General features: G+C 40.7%; 2 protein-coding genes across 2 annotated transcripts; both read left to right on the forward strand.

Annotated features, from left to right (window-relative positions):
• The first annotated feature begins 182 nt into the window (after nt 1-182).
• Nucleotides 183-5022, forward strand: LOC110984739 (sperm-associated antigen 8-like). The gene is made up of 4 exons (XM_022245210.2): nt 183-420; nt 1452-1638; nt 2017-2240; nt 3191-5022. Exons 1-4 carry the CDS (start codon nt 346-348, stop codon nt 3311-3313), a joined length of 609 nt encoding a protein of 202 aa, XP_022100902.1. The 5' UTR covers nt 183-345; the 3' UTR covers nt 3314-5022.
• Nucleotides 5023-7036: 2014 nt separating this feature from the next.
• On the forward strand, nt 7037-15877 carry LOC110984695 (potassium/sodium hyperpolarization-activated cyclic nucleotide-gated channel 2-like). Its single transcript, XM_022245117.2, has 10 exons — nt 7037-7716; nt 7954-8149; nt 8864-9097; nt 9354-9503; nt 10052-10270; nt 10510-10656; nt 10980-11223; nt 11557-11651; nt 12043-12233; nt 14950-15877. The coding sequence occupies exons 1-10, from the start codon at nt 7169-7171 to the stop codon at nt 15095-15097; spliced, it is 2172 nt and encodes a 723-aa protein (XP_022100809.2). The 5' UTR covers nt 7037-7168; the 3' UTR covers nt 15098-15877.
• The last annotated feature ends 157 nt before the right edge of the window (nt 15878-16034 follow it).

Raw genomic sequence — 16034 nt, forward strand, 5'->3', positions numbered from 1 at the left:
CAAACTGAGCTTTGAGTTTTCAAAAGTAAAACAATTCATCAAAACAAAATAATTTATTTCTTTCTTTAAATAATAAAAACATACTTTGGCAATCTAAACAATATATAAAATATTTATATAGTAATTTACAAAGTTAGAATAATGGAAAAGGCTAATCTGGTCATTCAAGCATGACGATTGACCACAGTGTGACCTCTCTTACACCTGACACCAGCATAGCAACAGTAAATCATCCGACGAGAATCTCGTTGAGAAGAACGTTGCTTGAATTCGGGTTAAGCCTCTGAATGAGTTGTAAAACGTGCACATTATCGGACGTTTAGTGATTGTACATCGAGTGCCATCATGTCTGGACTGAATCCGTCAAGAACAATTTATAATTCAGACGGAAAATGTTTGCTAGAAAACTGGGTTGAGGAGGTAGGTCTAAGTCATCTGTAATGGTTATACTCGTTCATGTCGTTCTGGATGTGGGCGGTGTTCACATAGCCATGGCGCAGGCCAACACAATAGATAATAATAACATACATTAAACATATACCTGTGTGCAATCATGGCTATTGCAATCTGTAACCTATACATTCCTCTTTTAATTGTTTTGCTGTAACAATTTGTCTCAATCAATTATATGAAGGACGTTGTGCAGTTTTGATTGAGGACAACATGATGTTGATTAAGTGTTTTCCACAAAATTGAAGTTGCAATGTGTTGCAATGGATCTTCAAGTTCGTTATCTAGAATATGATTTGAATAATGGGTTGCAAAGTCAGAAATTTTATTTAGGATTGACTGATACTAACTAGTGCATCAGAAATGATTGAAAGGGCATGACCACTGATCATGCCCATCATTAACTTTTATCTTTATTTCATGCTACAGCAAGTATGGTCCATCTGATTTTTGGAGCAAACTCACATGAGTTACCTTGTTTATGTTAGGTGCAGTCAGTCAGTCTTTGCAATCACTTTATCTCTGTGTTGTCAGTCAATCTTTTGGCACAACCTGCTGAACCTTCTGCCATTGGCTGATCACCTGTTATTTCTGATTGGCGGCTGCGGAAGATTTAATTGGCTTGGGAAAAAGTAAACTTCGTAATTTCCTACAGTATCTACCGACGGTGTAGTGCAGTTGACTGATTGGAAAGATTAATTGATCATGCCTGGTAGATTTAATACTGTGAATGTCGTGCTCAGTCTCCCTACCAGCAATTAATAATCTGTTCATTTTCCATTTTTTTTTCTATTCAGCTTTACATAATTTAAGAATATTTGAAGTGCAAACATGATCAAAACTTTAGAAAACTGAAGTTAGCAATACAAAGTCCCTTATAATCAAGCTTGTAAAAATCAGGCTTGTCAAAAATACCAAATAAGTTGCACCAAATACAAGTGAACAGCTTTGTCAGTCAATTTTAAATCATTCAATTAAATTAAATCGGTTATTGTTTTTAGCGTCAAGTGCAAGAGCGAGGTTTGGACAAAGTCCCGGGCAACATGAAGTATGAGAATAAGTCTCTTCCTTTCAAAGATGGTCACACTGCAATCCTGTCCACTCCTAGCTACCAAGATGCAGGCACACCATTATCAACATGTATGGAGTCCTACGCACAACCAGAAAAACTCAACGTCCGAACTGTTGGTAAGCTGTCAGAATCTTGAGTGCTGATTAATATTCAGGATTTTTTCTTCTTTTGGGGTGGTAAGTTAGCAGGCTGAATTGCTTTTACCAAACAGTGAAAGTCTTAAGTTAGACACACAGTTTACCATAGTGTGAAAGGTATAAAAGGACATGATGTGTCAGCAAGGGTGTCAGTATGACATTTGATTGACCAGACAAGAAGCACTAGTTTTTTGTTTTACTTTGTTTTATGTTTATGTGCACAGCCAGCCTCTGCACCGGTGTGGTGCCATTTCCAAGAAGAAACTTTCTTTTATATATTTTGATCTTTCGGTACTTGGTAGGAAGCACTTACAAATAAAATCTTAAAATGTTGACCATTTCCACTGTTTTCTACAGGGAAGAAAAAAGAGTTGATGGAGCGAGCACTGTATGCCGAAGTTGCCAAAGATGTTCAGGATGAGGCTGACCAACCTCCACCGATGCCAGAATACCAGTCAGTCACCCACAAAGACTTTGATGTGGAAGGATTTGTCTCTGAACTGCCAGCTCCTGAGCTAGAGCACAATGTAGCCAATGAACAACCTATCACCTTCTGGAGTGAACACAAACAGAAGATTCCGGTAAGTTGGTTCTTGATTTGACTGGATGTTAGTTGGTACATTGTTGATTATGACAACCCATCTGATAATGATGTTTATACATTGGGCAATCCAAACTTTGAGGATTCTCTCTTGCTTTATAAAATGTATGTCCTCTGCCATTGGTTGGAGATGCCCACGGGGCCCACACCTTGGCAAAGGTGGTCCAACTGCATAGCCCATGACTATAAGTCACTCAGCTTTCCTGGCACCAAGAAAGTCCATCTACAATGGCAGGACCTGGTGAAAGCTGATTCTTCTGTACTTCTTGCATAAGGCATATACCATAAAATGGACGGGGGTGTTTGGGAAAATGAAAGTAAAATTCTTGAACAAAATCTTTGGAAATTTTATCATATATTGACTTTTTGTGACTCTCTGACTAAAATGGTTTTTATGAATGGAATAAATATGTGCTTGGTCGGTCTTTAACTAATGTTTAAGACTGGCTCAGGAGGATGAACTCTGATAAGGCCCTCAGCTGCAGTTGGGTGTTAGTTGCATCCGCTCTCCTGAGCCAGTCTTAGATGCACATTTAAGACCAGCCAAGCTAATATTTGTTCCCTTATATAAAGAACTTGTAATGCACACGTTTTCATTTGGAGAAATGCTATTGTCCAAAAGCATTTTAATTTGTCATGAATGGTTTTGTTTACGTATTTTACACAGATTCTGGCCAAAAATCTGTTTCAGTTTTGTGCCAAAATTGAAGTCCACCTTCCACTTCACAACTTTGAGATACTTTACTCTCTCTCCTGCTTTTCATCTAGTCCATCCAAACTCACTCCATGTATTGAATACAGTCTGTTCCTTCTCGGTTGAAAAACCACAAAATGTCATTCATGATAGAGACTAGGCATTTCATGGTCTGCATAGTTCAGATGTGAGTCACAAATTAACACTGTCACATTGGGATTTTTTTCTCATCACAGGGAGTCACACAAGTCAAGACGTTAGACACACCATTCAGGAAGAATACATCCTTCAGCAAGCCAATTGATGAATATTTCAACGAGGCACAACCATATGACAAAGAAGGTTATCCTTGGATGTGACACTGATGCTACCCCTTCAGAGTTTACTCACATGTACACGTAGATATTTCAGGCCACACTTTTTATTTTTCTGATTAGGAATCTACCAATATTTTTGAAGGCCTAGTGGGGACAAAAATTCAAACTCAATATTGGCCAGTTTTCAGTTTTTGTGATTGTTGCAATGGCAGTGTCAGCATGGGCATCAATCTGTGAGGGATAGGGAGACTTGCTAAAGTGGGGGGGGGGTTATCATATCATTTGCCACCTTTTTCCCAGAACCTAAATAAAAAAAAGCAGGGGGGAGTAGGCCTACATTTGTTCCATATTTCTCATAAAATTATTTGAACAATAAAACAAGTCTTGCAAAAGCATTTACTAAATAAATAGTTAAAGTGGTCAGAAATTGCTTCAGATCGCACGACAAAACGTCTTGAATCCAACATAGTCCTGACACTGTTTGGTTTGTGCTCCCATTAGTTCTGTATCAAGGTTATCCCCCCCCCCACTTTTGAAAAATGATTGTTGCCCATGAGTGCCAGACCAAACTCAAAGAATGAATTTTATCATTTATAAGCAACCTCATAGTCAGTGTCAGTTTGAAGTTTTTCTGGCCATACATAATGATAATAATACATGTAATACACTATTTCTGATGCTCCGGATACTACATCACAATTATTGAGTCTTCGTAGGATCCCGTTAGAGATTAGTGTTTTCCTCTTCACATTACTACTTCATTTGTTTTTAGGGGTTTTATGAGACAGATATACCACAGAGGAACAAACTTTTCTGCTGGCAAGATTTGTGCCTTCATAGAAAATCTTTCATAGGAAATTAAGTTGCAATTTCACGCACCTGTATAATTGACAGTTTGCAAAGGAGCAATTTCATTCATTGTCACTAACCATGAGAGTTACTGAAGTGTATACAACCAGTTCCTCTAGTTTATGAAGTAGTGATCCAACAGTGCTTTACTTCACATCACAAGTGATTTTTTTTTCATCTGTTTGGTTCCATCCATTGATAGTGCCTTCTTTAAAAAGTGTGGCCTCACTTGTACATACATATTGTAGCAGGTTACAAATTGTTTGTCTACCATTCAAGTTTATCATTTTAATAATGATGGGAGACTTTTGTTTGATGATGATGTGTTATCATAGATAAATTTTAAAACAAAACCAACTTTTTATTGTGGACTTAAATAATCACTGATGCAGATTCATTTTCTGGTAGTCCTAAATTGATTTCTGTTGGATGGTATACTTGTATTTCTAAAATTACAAACAGTACTGTTGTGACTGATTCTGTTGTATCCGTCCGATTAGTTACTTGTATTTGTGAGTTCTGATGCTTACCAAACAATAAATATGTTTTCAGATACTCATGGAACATTTTTCCTTAGTTACTATTCAGTTTGTAGTGTTTCTGTGATATTTTTGTTCTGATTAAGCCTTCGGTTGACTATGTTAATTATTGTATAATTCGTCGGCATGTATTTATTTTGTTTACTGTTAGATTATGTGAATGTTGGTCATTCTATGTGTCTGTTGTGTGTTTTATGTCTCAATATTTCATTCGGTATTGTTTCATTTATTTAAAAGTATGTCTAGAAGCCTCGGACTCCAGAAAATTCCTCCACGTTGGTATTGGCAATTTTACATGTGTATAGTTACTGTATATTATTATTTCATGTACATTAAATTTGTTCTCTGCATTATGGAAATACATGTAAATGTGACCTGAAGTGATGTCTTTGCCAGACTGGCCAGAAATCCATCCATGGATCATTAGACAAGGCATCACGTAACAACTTTAGTCGTAATGAGCATTAGAGATAGAGATCAGTGGCCTCCATATAGAGATACAGCTCCTTGGGGGGCTCAGAAAAAAAAACAACCACGAAAAAAAAAAGTCTCAATTCGCGCAGCATTTTTTGCGCGCCGCCTGCATACTCTCCGTGACGTAAGCGGAAAGCGCCATCTGATGTACAGCGTAAGGAACTGGAGCAGCACGTCATCTTCGAACTTGGAACGGTGCATCCAGGTGAAATGAACGTGGATTTTTTTTCTGTGTTCATTCAGAATTAAATCTACTTGCCTTGACGAAGGTACCCAGTTACCAAAAGCTCGGCAATAGAACCTGAAAGTTGACCCCTGATGGCGCGCTTTCGGAATCCTCAGATCTTTAGGGGAAAAAAGGGAAAAGATTTTAGAATTTGTAACATTTGTTCGTTCAGTTATTTCTTTAAAAATCCAACTTGGAAAAAAGGCTTTGGGAAATATTTGCTGGTATATCAATTTATTGGAAACTGAGGAATTACCTGACCTAAAAGAGAAATATCCTGCCCAAAACTGACCCATCACTTCCGAAAATCTAAAATACATGAAGAACAGTCCAATGCGGCGGTCTCGTACGCAGATAAAAATATTCCGTTTGAAATTTCATGGTAGTCTGAAGGTAAGCACAGTCAGTGAAAAACAAATGTATATGAACAAGGAGACCTAGGTACGATATCACCGGATGTGAAAGGTCGTTGATGAAATTCATTTTCCCCCTCACCAGGTGACTTTTCCTAAATATCAGTTGAGGAAGACAATGGTAAAATTCCAACATGAGTGTTTCATGGAGTGGTTTCAGTTAGGAATCATTGTTCCAAAAATTATCGAACGTGATAGAATGGCCCAAGTAAATCCCCACAGGCGGACCCGACGAGGTTTCTGGAAGCTCGCTGCGTGACTTTTTATTTTCAGCCTCTGTAAGATGCATTATGAGTCGATATTCTGAGAACGGTGCTACGCAACTTCTTTATCTCTCTTAAAGGCGTATCTCCCTGTGGGAACTTAAGTACGTACACAGCCCTTTCATATTTCACGAAAAAACAGGAAGCGTGTTATTACGTCATAATCTGGAACGTAAGTGGCTTCAATATATTGACAAGAATATAATATAAAATCAGTGCTCTGGAATAATTGTGTGATTGATTAACTGAGTACCTTCTTCAGGGTGCATTCCACCAAATGGTTGTATTTATGCGCGCGAGCTCATAAATATTCTGTGATCCCACGGGGTTTTTACAATAAGACATGCCATGATCAGGAGGCATCATAGAAACATTTCTATAAATCCCGAATTTGGGACTGATAGTTTCCAGTTTGGGGTATTTCTTTCACAAAAATCCCCAAATTGTGGGACTATTTTGGATAGAGACGGGCGGCTTTATTCAGAAATGAGCGCTTAGTTTTATTGCTATTTTGGGGGCATCTTCCTCAAAAGGCGAATAAAACAAGATTTTCGTGGCTAACCTCCATGAAATCGAAACGAAAAGTGATCTCCTGGCCATAATCTTGAATTTCCAGTTAAAAAAACGGAGGCCAATCTCTTCACGAGAGTCAACGGGCAGCGCTATTTTGGTCCGATTTTGTACAGTGTTTTCTATGTGCGCGTATTTTGGTGTAGTGCAACCTTGGCCTTCAGGGCAAGCAGATTCAGTTCTGCTTCCGTTCTGTGACTTCGTCACAAAGGCAGACGCGCCACGATTTGCAGGCTCCCATTGGACAATCGCTAAAGTTGCGCGTTTACTTCCATTCCATGGTTCCAAGTTAACTGCGATCAATGCATGCAACTCTATGTGCAGTGCATGTGCAGTGGGCGTGGTTTAAACTGAAGTGACGTCACACTCACGAACCGGATGGACGTGAAAACGCTGCGTGTAACTATAAACGCGCGCGTTCCTGGAGACGAGCTTGTGCGGAATGGTTTGTGTACAGATTATGTTAACACCTCCACATGGATGGAGCCCAGGTTAGCGGTGAGCCGCCGTAAGGCGGTTTCCTAGACTTTCCCGTCACTGCTACCACAATCAAAGACGGGAAGATGAGTTCAAGAGATCCACGAACTCTACCGCCTCTGCGGTCAAACAAGGTGATGCAGGAACCGCTTACGAGAGGTTCCAGTGAGTCAATAGGTTCAGATGAAATGGCAGTGCAACATCTGTTGCCAGCAATCGAGGAGCAAGTTCCCTTGACCTCGGACACACATGAAGCAAACCATGTGATCCTCAAGTCTTCCATAAAACAAAATGGCCCCAAGTCAGGGAGTACAGGAGAGAACGCCATGGGTCACGTGGCCTTTGATATTGAAAATATGGCAGAAGGAAATCGCGAAGAAACATCCAAAGAGAACAGCAAGGAATCCATCAAGGCTAGTCTGTCACTTCTTGGAATACCTCAACCTCGCAAGGAAAGTGACGGCTTGAGTGGCCTGAAAAACACGTTTATACGCCGTCAGTTATGGCAGATGCTAGAGCCAACTGACAATCGGCTCTCGATGAAGCTTTTTGGAAGCAGGAAAGGACTGCAGATGGAGAAAAAGAGACTAAAGGCAGCTGGAATTCTCATTATTCATCCTTGCAGTACATTCAAGTAAGATCTGACCTTCCCTTTATTCGCTCTTCCAAACGTTTCGTTTATCCACTTTCAGTTTGTGAATGGTCCTTCCAAAATCATCTTAATTGCATCCGATCCTGCAAATTCATGGCTCGAAAGTTGTCTGCCTGTCCTTCGGAATTTCTGCTCACAGTTCTATTCAGTCATTAATGTCGTGCAGCACTCTAGTCATTGATAATTCTGAAAGCAACCATTTTGTAATGACTGCGGCAGGTTTTACTGGGATCTTGTGATGGTGTTGCTTCTGATAGCCAACCTGGTGACTCTACCTGTCATCATTGCTTTCTTCTACCAAGAGAAGCTGAGTAAGACTTGGTCAGTCTTCAATTGCTCCTCGGATACTCTCTTTATTCTGGATGTCATCATCAATCTCAGGACTGGATACATGGATCTCAACACTGCTGAGCAGGTACAGCAAGTTGATCATTTAGATCTTTTCTTCTAAAGTAAGAGGTTTTCCTGTGGCAATATTCCAAGTAATTATAGGAAAGGAATGAATCATTTTCTCCGGAAAAGCAGTTATGTGCCTGAGAACAAAAAAAATAGTTTAGCGTCGCTTGACGTGATTTATAGACTTGCAAGCATGTCTCTATCATCTGGAAACGATTTCATGGCTTCTTTTAATTTGGGAATCTGTATAGTCCCAGAAAAAATACTTGGAGTTAAATACATGCATTATGTACACTAACAGCGTATTCCAACGCGTACCGTTTGTTAGCATCTTTAGGCATAAACATTTACTTTAAAATACGATACACGGTCAAGTGTCATCACGGATGTGCACACAAAACAGACAAAAGTACTCAAGAAATACATCAGGACATTCTAAATTTAAATTAAATGTTTCTTTGGGAAGTGCGTGCAGCGAAGACGCAGGTTTTCTTTACTTTTCTCGCGGTGGCATAACTACAGAGGGGGAGGGAGTCTCCAAAAGCCGATAACTAAAAGGCTTTCGATGCACATCGATTGTGTACATTTTCAAATGGGGAGGGAAGGCACCCAGGGCAGGGACCTCCGCCTGGGGGGAGGGTACGTGCCCCCATACCCTACCACATGTAGTTACGCCACTGTTGCCTCCTATTACACTTGGTACATGTGTGCATCGTCCTGCCTTTATCTTCAGGTGATATTAGAACCTAAGAAGATTGCCCTTCACTACCTGAAATCTTGGTTTGCCGTTGACTTTGTCTCTTCCATCCCCATGGACTGCATCTTTCTTGGAGTGGACGGTGGAAACGAAAACAAGCTCTACGAGGTGTCCAAGGCATTTCGTATTTTTCGATTAGCGAAGCTTCTCAGTCTTGTCCGTCTTCTCCGTCTGTCCAGGCTGATGCGTTTCGTCCGACAATGGGAACAGGTGCAAGACTTTTTTTTCCCTAGACAGAGATTTCTGATTATAACTGCTTTTCAAATGTTACCGTCCATAATGACATATAAACAGAGGTTGTGGCAAACACTGCCTGAAATTGCACAGAATGCTGCTGATGTCAACTCGCATCGATAAAGAAGTGATTGACCCTGAAGAAAACAAATAGCTTTGTCCGATCCCAATGACTGTATACGTAGAGTAATTACTTTTAGTACACTGCGCTTCCACTTCTTTCATGCCATAGGTGTTCAATGTAGCTGGTGCTGTGATTCGCATCGTTAATCTCATTGGTATCATGCTGCTCATCAGTCATTGGAACGGATGCCTTCAATTTCTCGTGCCGATGCTTCAGCATTTTCCTCAAGATAGCTGGGTCAGCATCAACGACTTAGAGGTAGGCGTCATCAAATGTAACGTACTTTTAGTTTATTATATCATTTATCAATAAGAGTCGCCGTGTAATCCCTAAACGGATCGTTGTTCACAGTGTTATTATTGTTTAGATTTTAAAATTTACCCCACTTGAACAAGTACGGAGACATACATGTACTATACCGCTATTTTCTAGAATTCCAAGAATCCATCGAATCTTTTAGTAAGAATCTTGTTCTGTGCGAATTTATTTACAAGGCACTTAAACAAATTCCATTTTAAATGTGCACTTTGATTGGCTCCAAGATGGACTAATTCAATATAATCTATTCAAAGCAACAAACTGATGTCGAGGATTTTTTTAATGAATACAAGACAAAGGACAGCCCCTCTCTGAACCTATTTCAATCATTCTGTTGATCCGTGCTAATTGTATAGAATGGTGTGTACCTGTTGTGCAATCTCTCTGTTCGTCAGAGGGCTGTTTATTTGTGGATCTTATATGCATGATGGTCTACCTGTCTGTCTAAGAGTTGATGTTAGTTTATTCTCTTTCCTCGTGTGGCACAGAACGCCCATTGGTGGGAGCAGTACACATGGGCATTGTTCAAAGCGATGTCACACATGCTGTGCATCGGCTACGGACGATTCCCGCCACAGAGTCTAACTGATCTGTGGCTTACAATGGTCAGTATGATTTGTGGAGCATCATGCTTCGCGCTCTTCATCGGTCATGCTACCAACCTCATCCAGTCAATGGACTCGTCCAGCAGGCAGTATAGAGAAAAGGTTGGAGGAAAGATCCACTTAATATAGTTTAGTCACGGACTCGACTGAAACAATGGTGTAACATTCAACTTGCCTGAATTCATTACCGAACAGAATTTGACCATAAGTCGGTGTTTTGGCCATCTTTGTTTTATTAACTGATATAATAATGAACCAATGAAATTAATTTGATTTAAAAGCTCCGTTATATCATGAATTCTAATTAAATTCCATTTGATGCTAAATTAACGACAACGTAGCTGAAGCAAGTGGAGGAGTACATGGCCTACCGTAAGTTGCCAAGCGAGATGAGAGAACGCATCACTGATTACTATGACTACCGTTACCATGGCAAGATGTTCAACGAGGATGTTATATTCAGTGAGGTCTCAGCAAAACTCAAACAGGTTTGTGGTTATATATTGTTTCGATCACACGCGTAAAATGAACACTTAAAGATTATGCCGTATTTTGTGATTGCAAACTTGCAACTTTTAATGGTTCATTGTGAACAGTCTTACTGTGCTGTCTCACATCCTGCACAGTTTTGATTTGACAAAAATAGTCCTAAAGAGAATGTAGGAGCACACGTTAAGGAACCTTTATTCTGAGAATGGAGTCTCAATTTTAAACCAAGTATTTATGCCAAGGTATCGAATAAGTCAAGATTAATCGAACTGCCGGGGGAAAAGTACTGAAATATTTGCATCTTCTCCTCTTTCCCCTCAAGGATGTGGCCAACTATAACTGTCGTGAGCTCGTTGCAAGCGTGCCTTTCTTCCAGAATGCCGATCCAAATTTCGTCTCTCGTGTGGTAGTCCTTCTCAAGTTTGAAGTATTTCAACCCGGTGACTTCATTATCAGAGAAGGTACCTACGGTGATCGGATGTTCTTCATTCAACAAGGCGTGGTTGATATCATTACGTCAGATGGGCAAGTCGCCACTACGTTAAGCGACGGGTCGTACTTTGGAGGTAAACTGAACAGTTGATGCAAGTTTCATCCTGATGTTTATATTTCGTTGTCGCAGTAAGAATTGGATGACAGCTTGCGTTATTTGTCTCTTTTGCAAAAATTCGTACCTCCATTTTTATGGTGTGAATACACCAGGAGGGAATTTAAGGTGTAGTGATGGTGCAGTTCATTAGGATGGATTCATTAGAAATAAAGGGTCATCAGCTAATTTTGTAAACGATTGGTGTGACTTGGACAGATGTTCATTTCCGAGATCACAGTATTTATTCAATGGTTACATATTCTGAAGTGATCTATGCGATGTTTACTCCTGGTTCTCCTTCCTTGCACAGAAATCTGTCTCCTGACCGAGGAACGCCGTGTTGCTAGTGTGAGAACCGATACTTACTGCTCTCTCTACTCGCTTGGTGTGAATAATTTCCACCAGGTAAGGAAAAGGGGCTTGAGTAGCACATTTAGGCCTACATTTTTTATGTAATTAGGGTCCGGTTGCCTTGTGTTGGGTTAAATTGGGTCGGGTCGGCGGAGTTGGTTTGGGTTAAGTTAAGTTAAGTTAAGTTGAGCAAAGTTGCCTTTGGGTTGTGTTGAGTTGCCAGGACTAACTAAGGATGATGTTGGGGAATAGCAAAATATGCGCCAAAACTGAATAACCACAGAAAATGAATATCGGACATTGCCTGCTTGCATTTCGGTTTGTGTCAGAATAGACTGAAGCAAAGTCTCTAAAACGTGCTCTAGCTGTTGAAAACAAGCAGCCCGAAGGATCGTATGGCTTACTTCGAGTTTGAAATCTATTTCGCGTCATTGATCACCGGTAGGTTCTCAGAGAATTTCCTGCCATGAGAAAGACTATGCAAACGATCGCATTAAGACGCCTCAACAAGATTGGGAGGACATCCAAAGTGTTAGTGGCTGCTCTAAGACATCACAATACCACATCCCAGAACTCTGCTGTTTCATCTAGCTTACTCTTCTCGCTTCCTCCTGAATCATCTTCTTCCGCGTTTAGGTAAGTTGTAAAAATCTACACATTCTTGGTGCAAGACACCCAAAATGATCTAGTATCCGCTCTTAGCAGGAACAAAAGACAACGTGTTTTGAAATGAAATTGACAGCCATTTGGTACGCTTTCACCACATATGCGAGCAAGTTTTATTGTGGTCAACGTCCCGAGGACGTTTTATGCGGAGCACGCAGAGTACGCCCAACGAATTTCGTCTAGAATAATTACGGTCTTCGCGTGCACGCTAAACGCGTGCATGAACTCAATTGGAAAACTTAGGCCGCATCCGAATCTCTTGTGTAGAGCTAGGTCTAGGTCTTTGCTCCATTGGAAATGCGTGGAGACGCATAGACAATAGACCTAGCCGTAGCTCTGGAAGCCCGTTTCGGACACGGCCTTAGTACCCAACCGCGACTCCGTGGGCTCAGGCTGCGTGCGTATTCCTTCACTAGCGCCTCGCTGCAGAGAATACGAAAATGATGTTGACTGGCTATTCAGGATCATTATCCGGTCAGTATTTGACTTCGTCACAACGGCGGACGCGCCACGATTTGCAGGCTCTCATTGGACGATGGCTGAAGTAAGTTGCGCGTTAACTTCCGGTTCCATGGTTCCATGAACGGCGATCAATGCATGTAACCCTATATGCAGTGCACGTGTGCAGTGGGCGTGGTTTAAACTGGAGTTACGTCACACTTACGAGCCGGATACATAAATGTAAAGTCAATCGCGAGCGTATTTCAAAAGCTGCGTGCTCGCGCCAACGTATTCTCCTCCACATCACGCACGCGAAAATCTACGTCGCGCGTAAACATACTGACTAAAGTTATCCCAAATAGTGCGATATTTAAATTATACAGTACTAGAGGTTAGATTGCTCGAGGCATGGTGGGAACCAACATAGCGCAGCAAGATCGTACCCATGGGAACAAGGTTGCTTAGTACCATCTTTCTTTCTTTCGCCGGTGAGGGTGCACTTCAGCTCAGGGCGGATTTAATCGCTATACATTCAATCCGCGAAGTAATTTCATACAACTGCTAACACAGATTTTCGGGCAGAGTTTTATTTTCGAAGTCGGACTGCCATCGCGTCATAGCAGAACACGGGCGTTTCACAATAGCGCGTCACCAAGAGTTTGTAACGCGTTTGGCCGGCAATCACAATGCGAGAAATATTTCGACTCAATGCGTGTTTGGAAAGCGTCGACAGCAACTCATCCCATACGTACGATCTTGTCGCGCCACTTTGATTCCCACCATGCCTTGCGCGATCTAGTGAAGGAACGCAAGCAGCCCATGGAGTCGCATTGTGATTGGCCAACGCGTTGCAAACTTGGAGGCCCGCTATCGTGAATCGCCCGTATTAAAAAAAAAATTCTATAGCGATTTAAGACAAGGACCGGAACCTTCACAGTACATGTGAATTCTACCAGCGTCCCTCAGCATACTCGTACATGTGAGAGAACTTACAGAAGAAACACCAAGTTCTTAGATGTGGCGGGAAAACCCTCAAAAGACTTTGAGCCGTCAAGTACAAGGACTGATCATTGCATCCACACGGTGCATGCGTCACATCTGAACATCAGGTCTTCAAAATAACGCAAAGACAGGAGGATCCATATCGGAACCTCCTGCTTACATCATCAATTTATCTTCAGTGAATAGATCGGACAATATTCACAGAGCTTGCTTCCTGGAAAAATGCGATAATTGCAGCTTCCTCAGAAGGGATTTTCTTTTTTGACACAAATTATTTTGTCATAACCGTGCTCTTTTTTTCCCAACGTAAATTGGATGGCAGTTGCCAGACGCTCTACAGCGCCACAGGTTCAACACGGCTCAGTTTGAATCAAATTGCATCGTCACAGAGTTCACATCGCTGTCATAACGAACTGATAAAACGTGGTTCTTTGTTCCCATCCTTCCCCCTAGGATAGATTGCTTGTCAACTGACTCTCTGACCGACTAATCCCATGTACCTATAAAATGGCACTGGCTCTGAAACATGGTTGATTAACTTTCAAGTTTTGACACATACATGCACCGGGCATGCATACCGTAACCTTCACGATAAGTTCAGTGAAACATAAACTAGTGGGACGGCCAGGGCGTCGCTTTTATTCATTTTTTTCTTGACAGACTGCATGTTACACACTCCCATTTATTATTTTTCTCGTGTATTCCCTTAGAATTTTGACAGAGCTAAATAGGTGGATCCCAACGAAGGACATTAAAGAGGGGTTCGGGCTTCCATGCAATTCAATACCTATTGCTCGAATACGTGTTGGGAACACTTTCCTGCAAAGTTATTATGACTTTACACCTTCATTGAAGCAGAAACTGGGGAATCTTTTGGTTTTTCAGATCCTGCTTGCATTGTTGTCACACAGTATGAAAACAAGTTGAGCTGAACGTTAACTGCATATTTCCATTCCTCATGATGGTCCCCGAATATGCATTAATTGTTCAGAACAGCTTTTTTTTTTCATTAATTTAATATATAATGAAAACTAGAGAAAGGGTTCGAATGTCCGTCTGACAACATACAGATATGGGGTAGGGAGGCCCACATGGACATTTTTTTTCATCAAAACGATTTACAGATTTAAAACAGCTTCCCATATTCCAATGGTGACGTGACGTTCGTCGTACATCATTATGTCATGACCAAGTTTCTTATTCCTCTATTTTTATTTTGCATTTGTTACTACTCTGCATGCAGTGAGCACAATAGACGAAGTGAAGATGATATGGAAGACGAGTCAAATGAACGAGTCCTTCAAGTGACCGAAGGCCCGTCCCAGACACCAACGCAGACACCAATAACTCGTTATTACAGCTCTCCTGACAACTTCCCTCCGCCTGTATGATCAATTCAAAAACATTCACATTATTCAATCTATTGTGCATCAAGTTGTTCCAATCTGTTTATCACCGGTTTTACTGGACGCTGTTTTGTATTGCAAAATTCGGTTCATTAAGTTCAGTCCTGTTCAATTCTTTTAAATTGAAAAATACCCGGATTTCAAACGTCCTGAGGCACCCAGTTTCATTTTCTGCCTTCTTCTAAATATCACAGTTCACTGTTTCCCATCAGCATTGCTGGCAACTATGTACTTGCGCGACCTTTTAGGCTTCCACACCTACTGCATGTATGTAAATTTCCTGAATACAGTCAGAGACGTATATCTGAGCCAACAGGACTTTTGAGGCGATTTATGTTTTTAAATTACACGTACACAATTCAATATTACACATATACGTTTGGGGAAAAACATTCCTCGGGACGTTGACCACAATGGAATACATATCCAAGATAGCTGGACTGCAGAAATCTAGGTGTTTATCGTGTTGATGTCATTCAACGAATCTTCACACTTCCACTTCACATTCCACCTCTGAATCGAAACACTTTCTTTTGTTAAGAATTTGAAGCTGTTATTCGAGTCTTATCAATTTATGAAAGTAGCCACTCATAATAACCACATTTTCATTTATGTTATCATTTTAAAATCTCCAAACCTTTTCTGGAACTGTACTATTCTTATTAAAGAAATACCTAATTATTCTAAAATACCTCACTCAAATCTTCAAGCTCTGTGACACAATTTAACACACGAGCATTGACAATAAAGATTTTGTAAGAAAAACGTTTCACAAAACTTCAATTTTATTTAAGATTCAGTCTCTGGAAAAAATCTGAACGCGAACAAAAACAATGAATCTTTACTCCGGAATGTGATCAACACTGCTATGATGTTGACACCTGTTTTCACGAAAGGGTCTCGCTGATTGGTCCAAAGTTGC

The sequence above is a fragment of the Acanthaster planci genome, linkage group LG05 (assembly GCF_054643075.1).
Source record: "Acanthaster planci isolate LZ-2023a linkage group LG05, COTS_SCS, whole genome shotgun sequence".
In the NCBI taxonomy this organism is placed as follows: domain Eukaryota; kingdom Metazoa; phylum Echinodermata; class Asteroidea; order Valvatida; family Acanthasteridae; genus Acanthaster; species Acanthaster planci.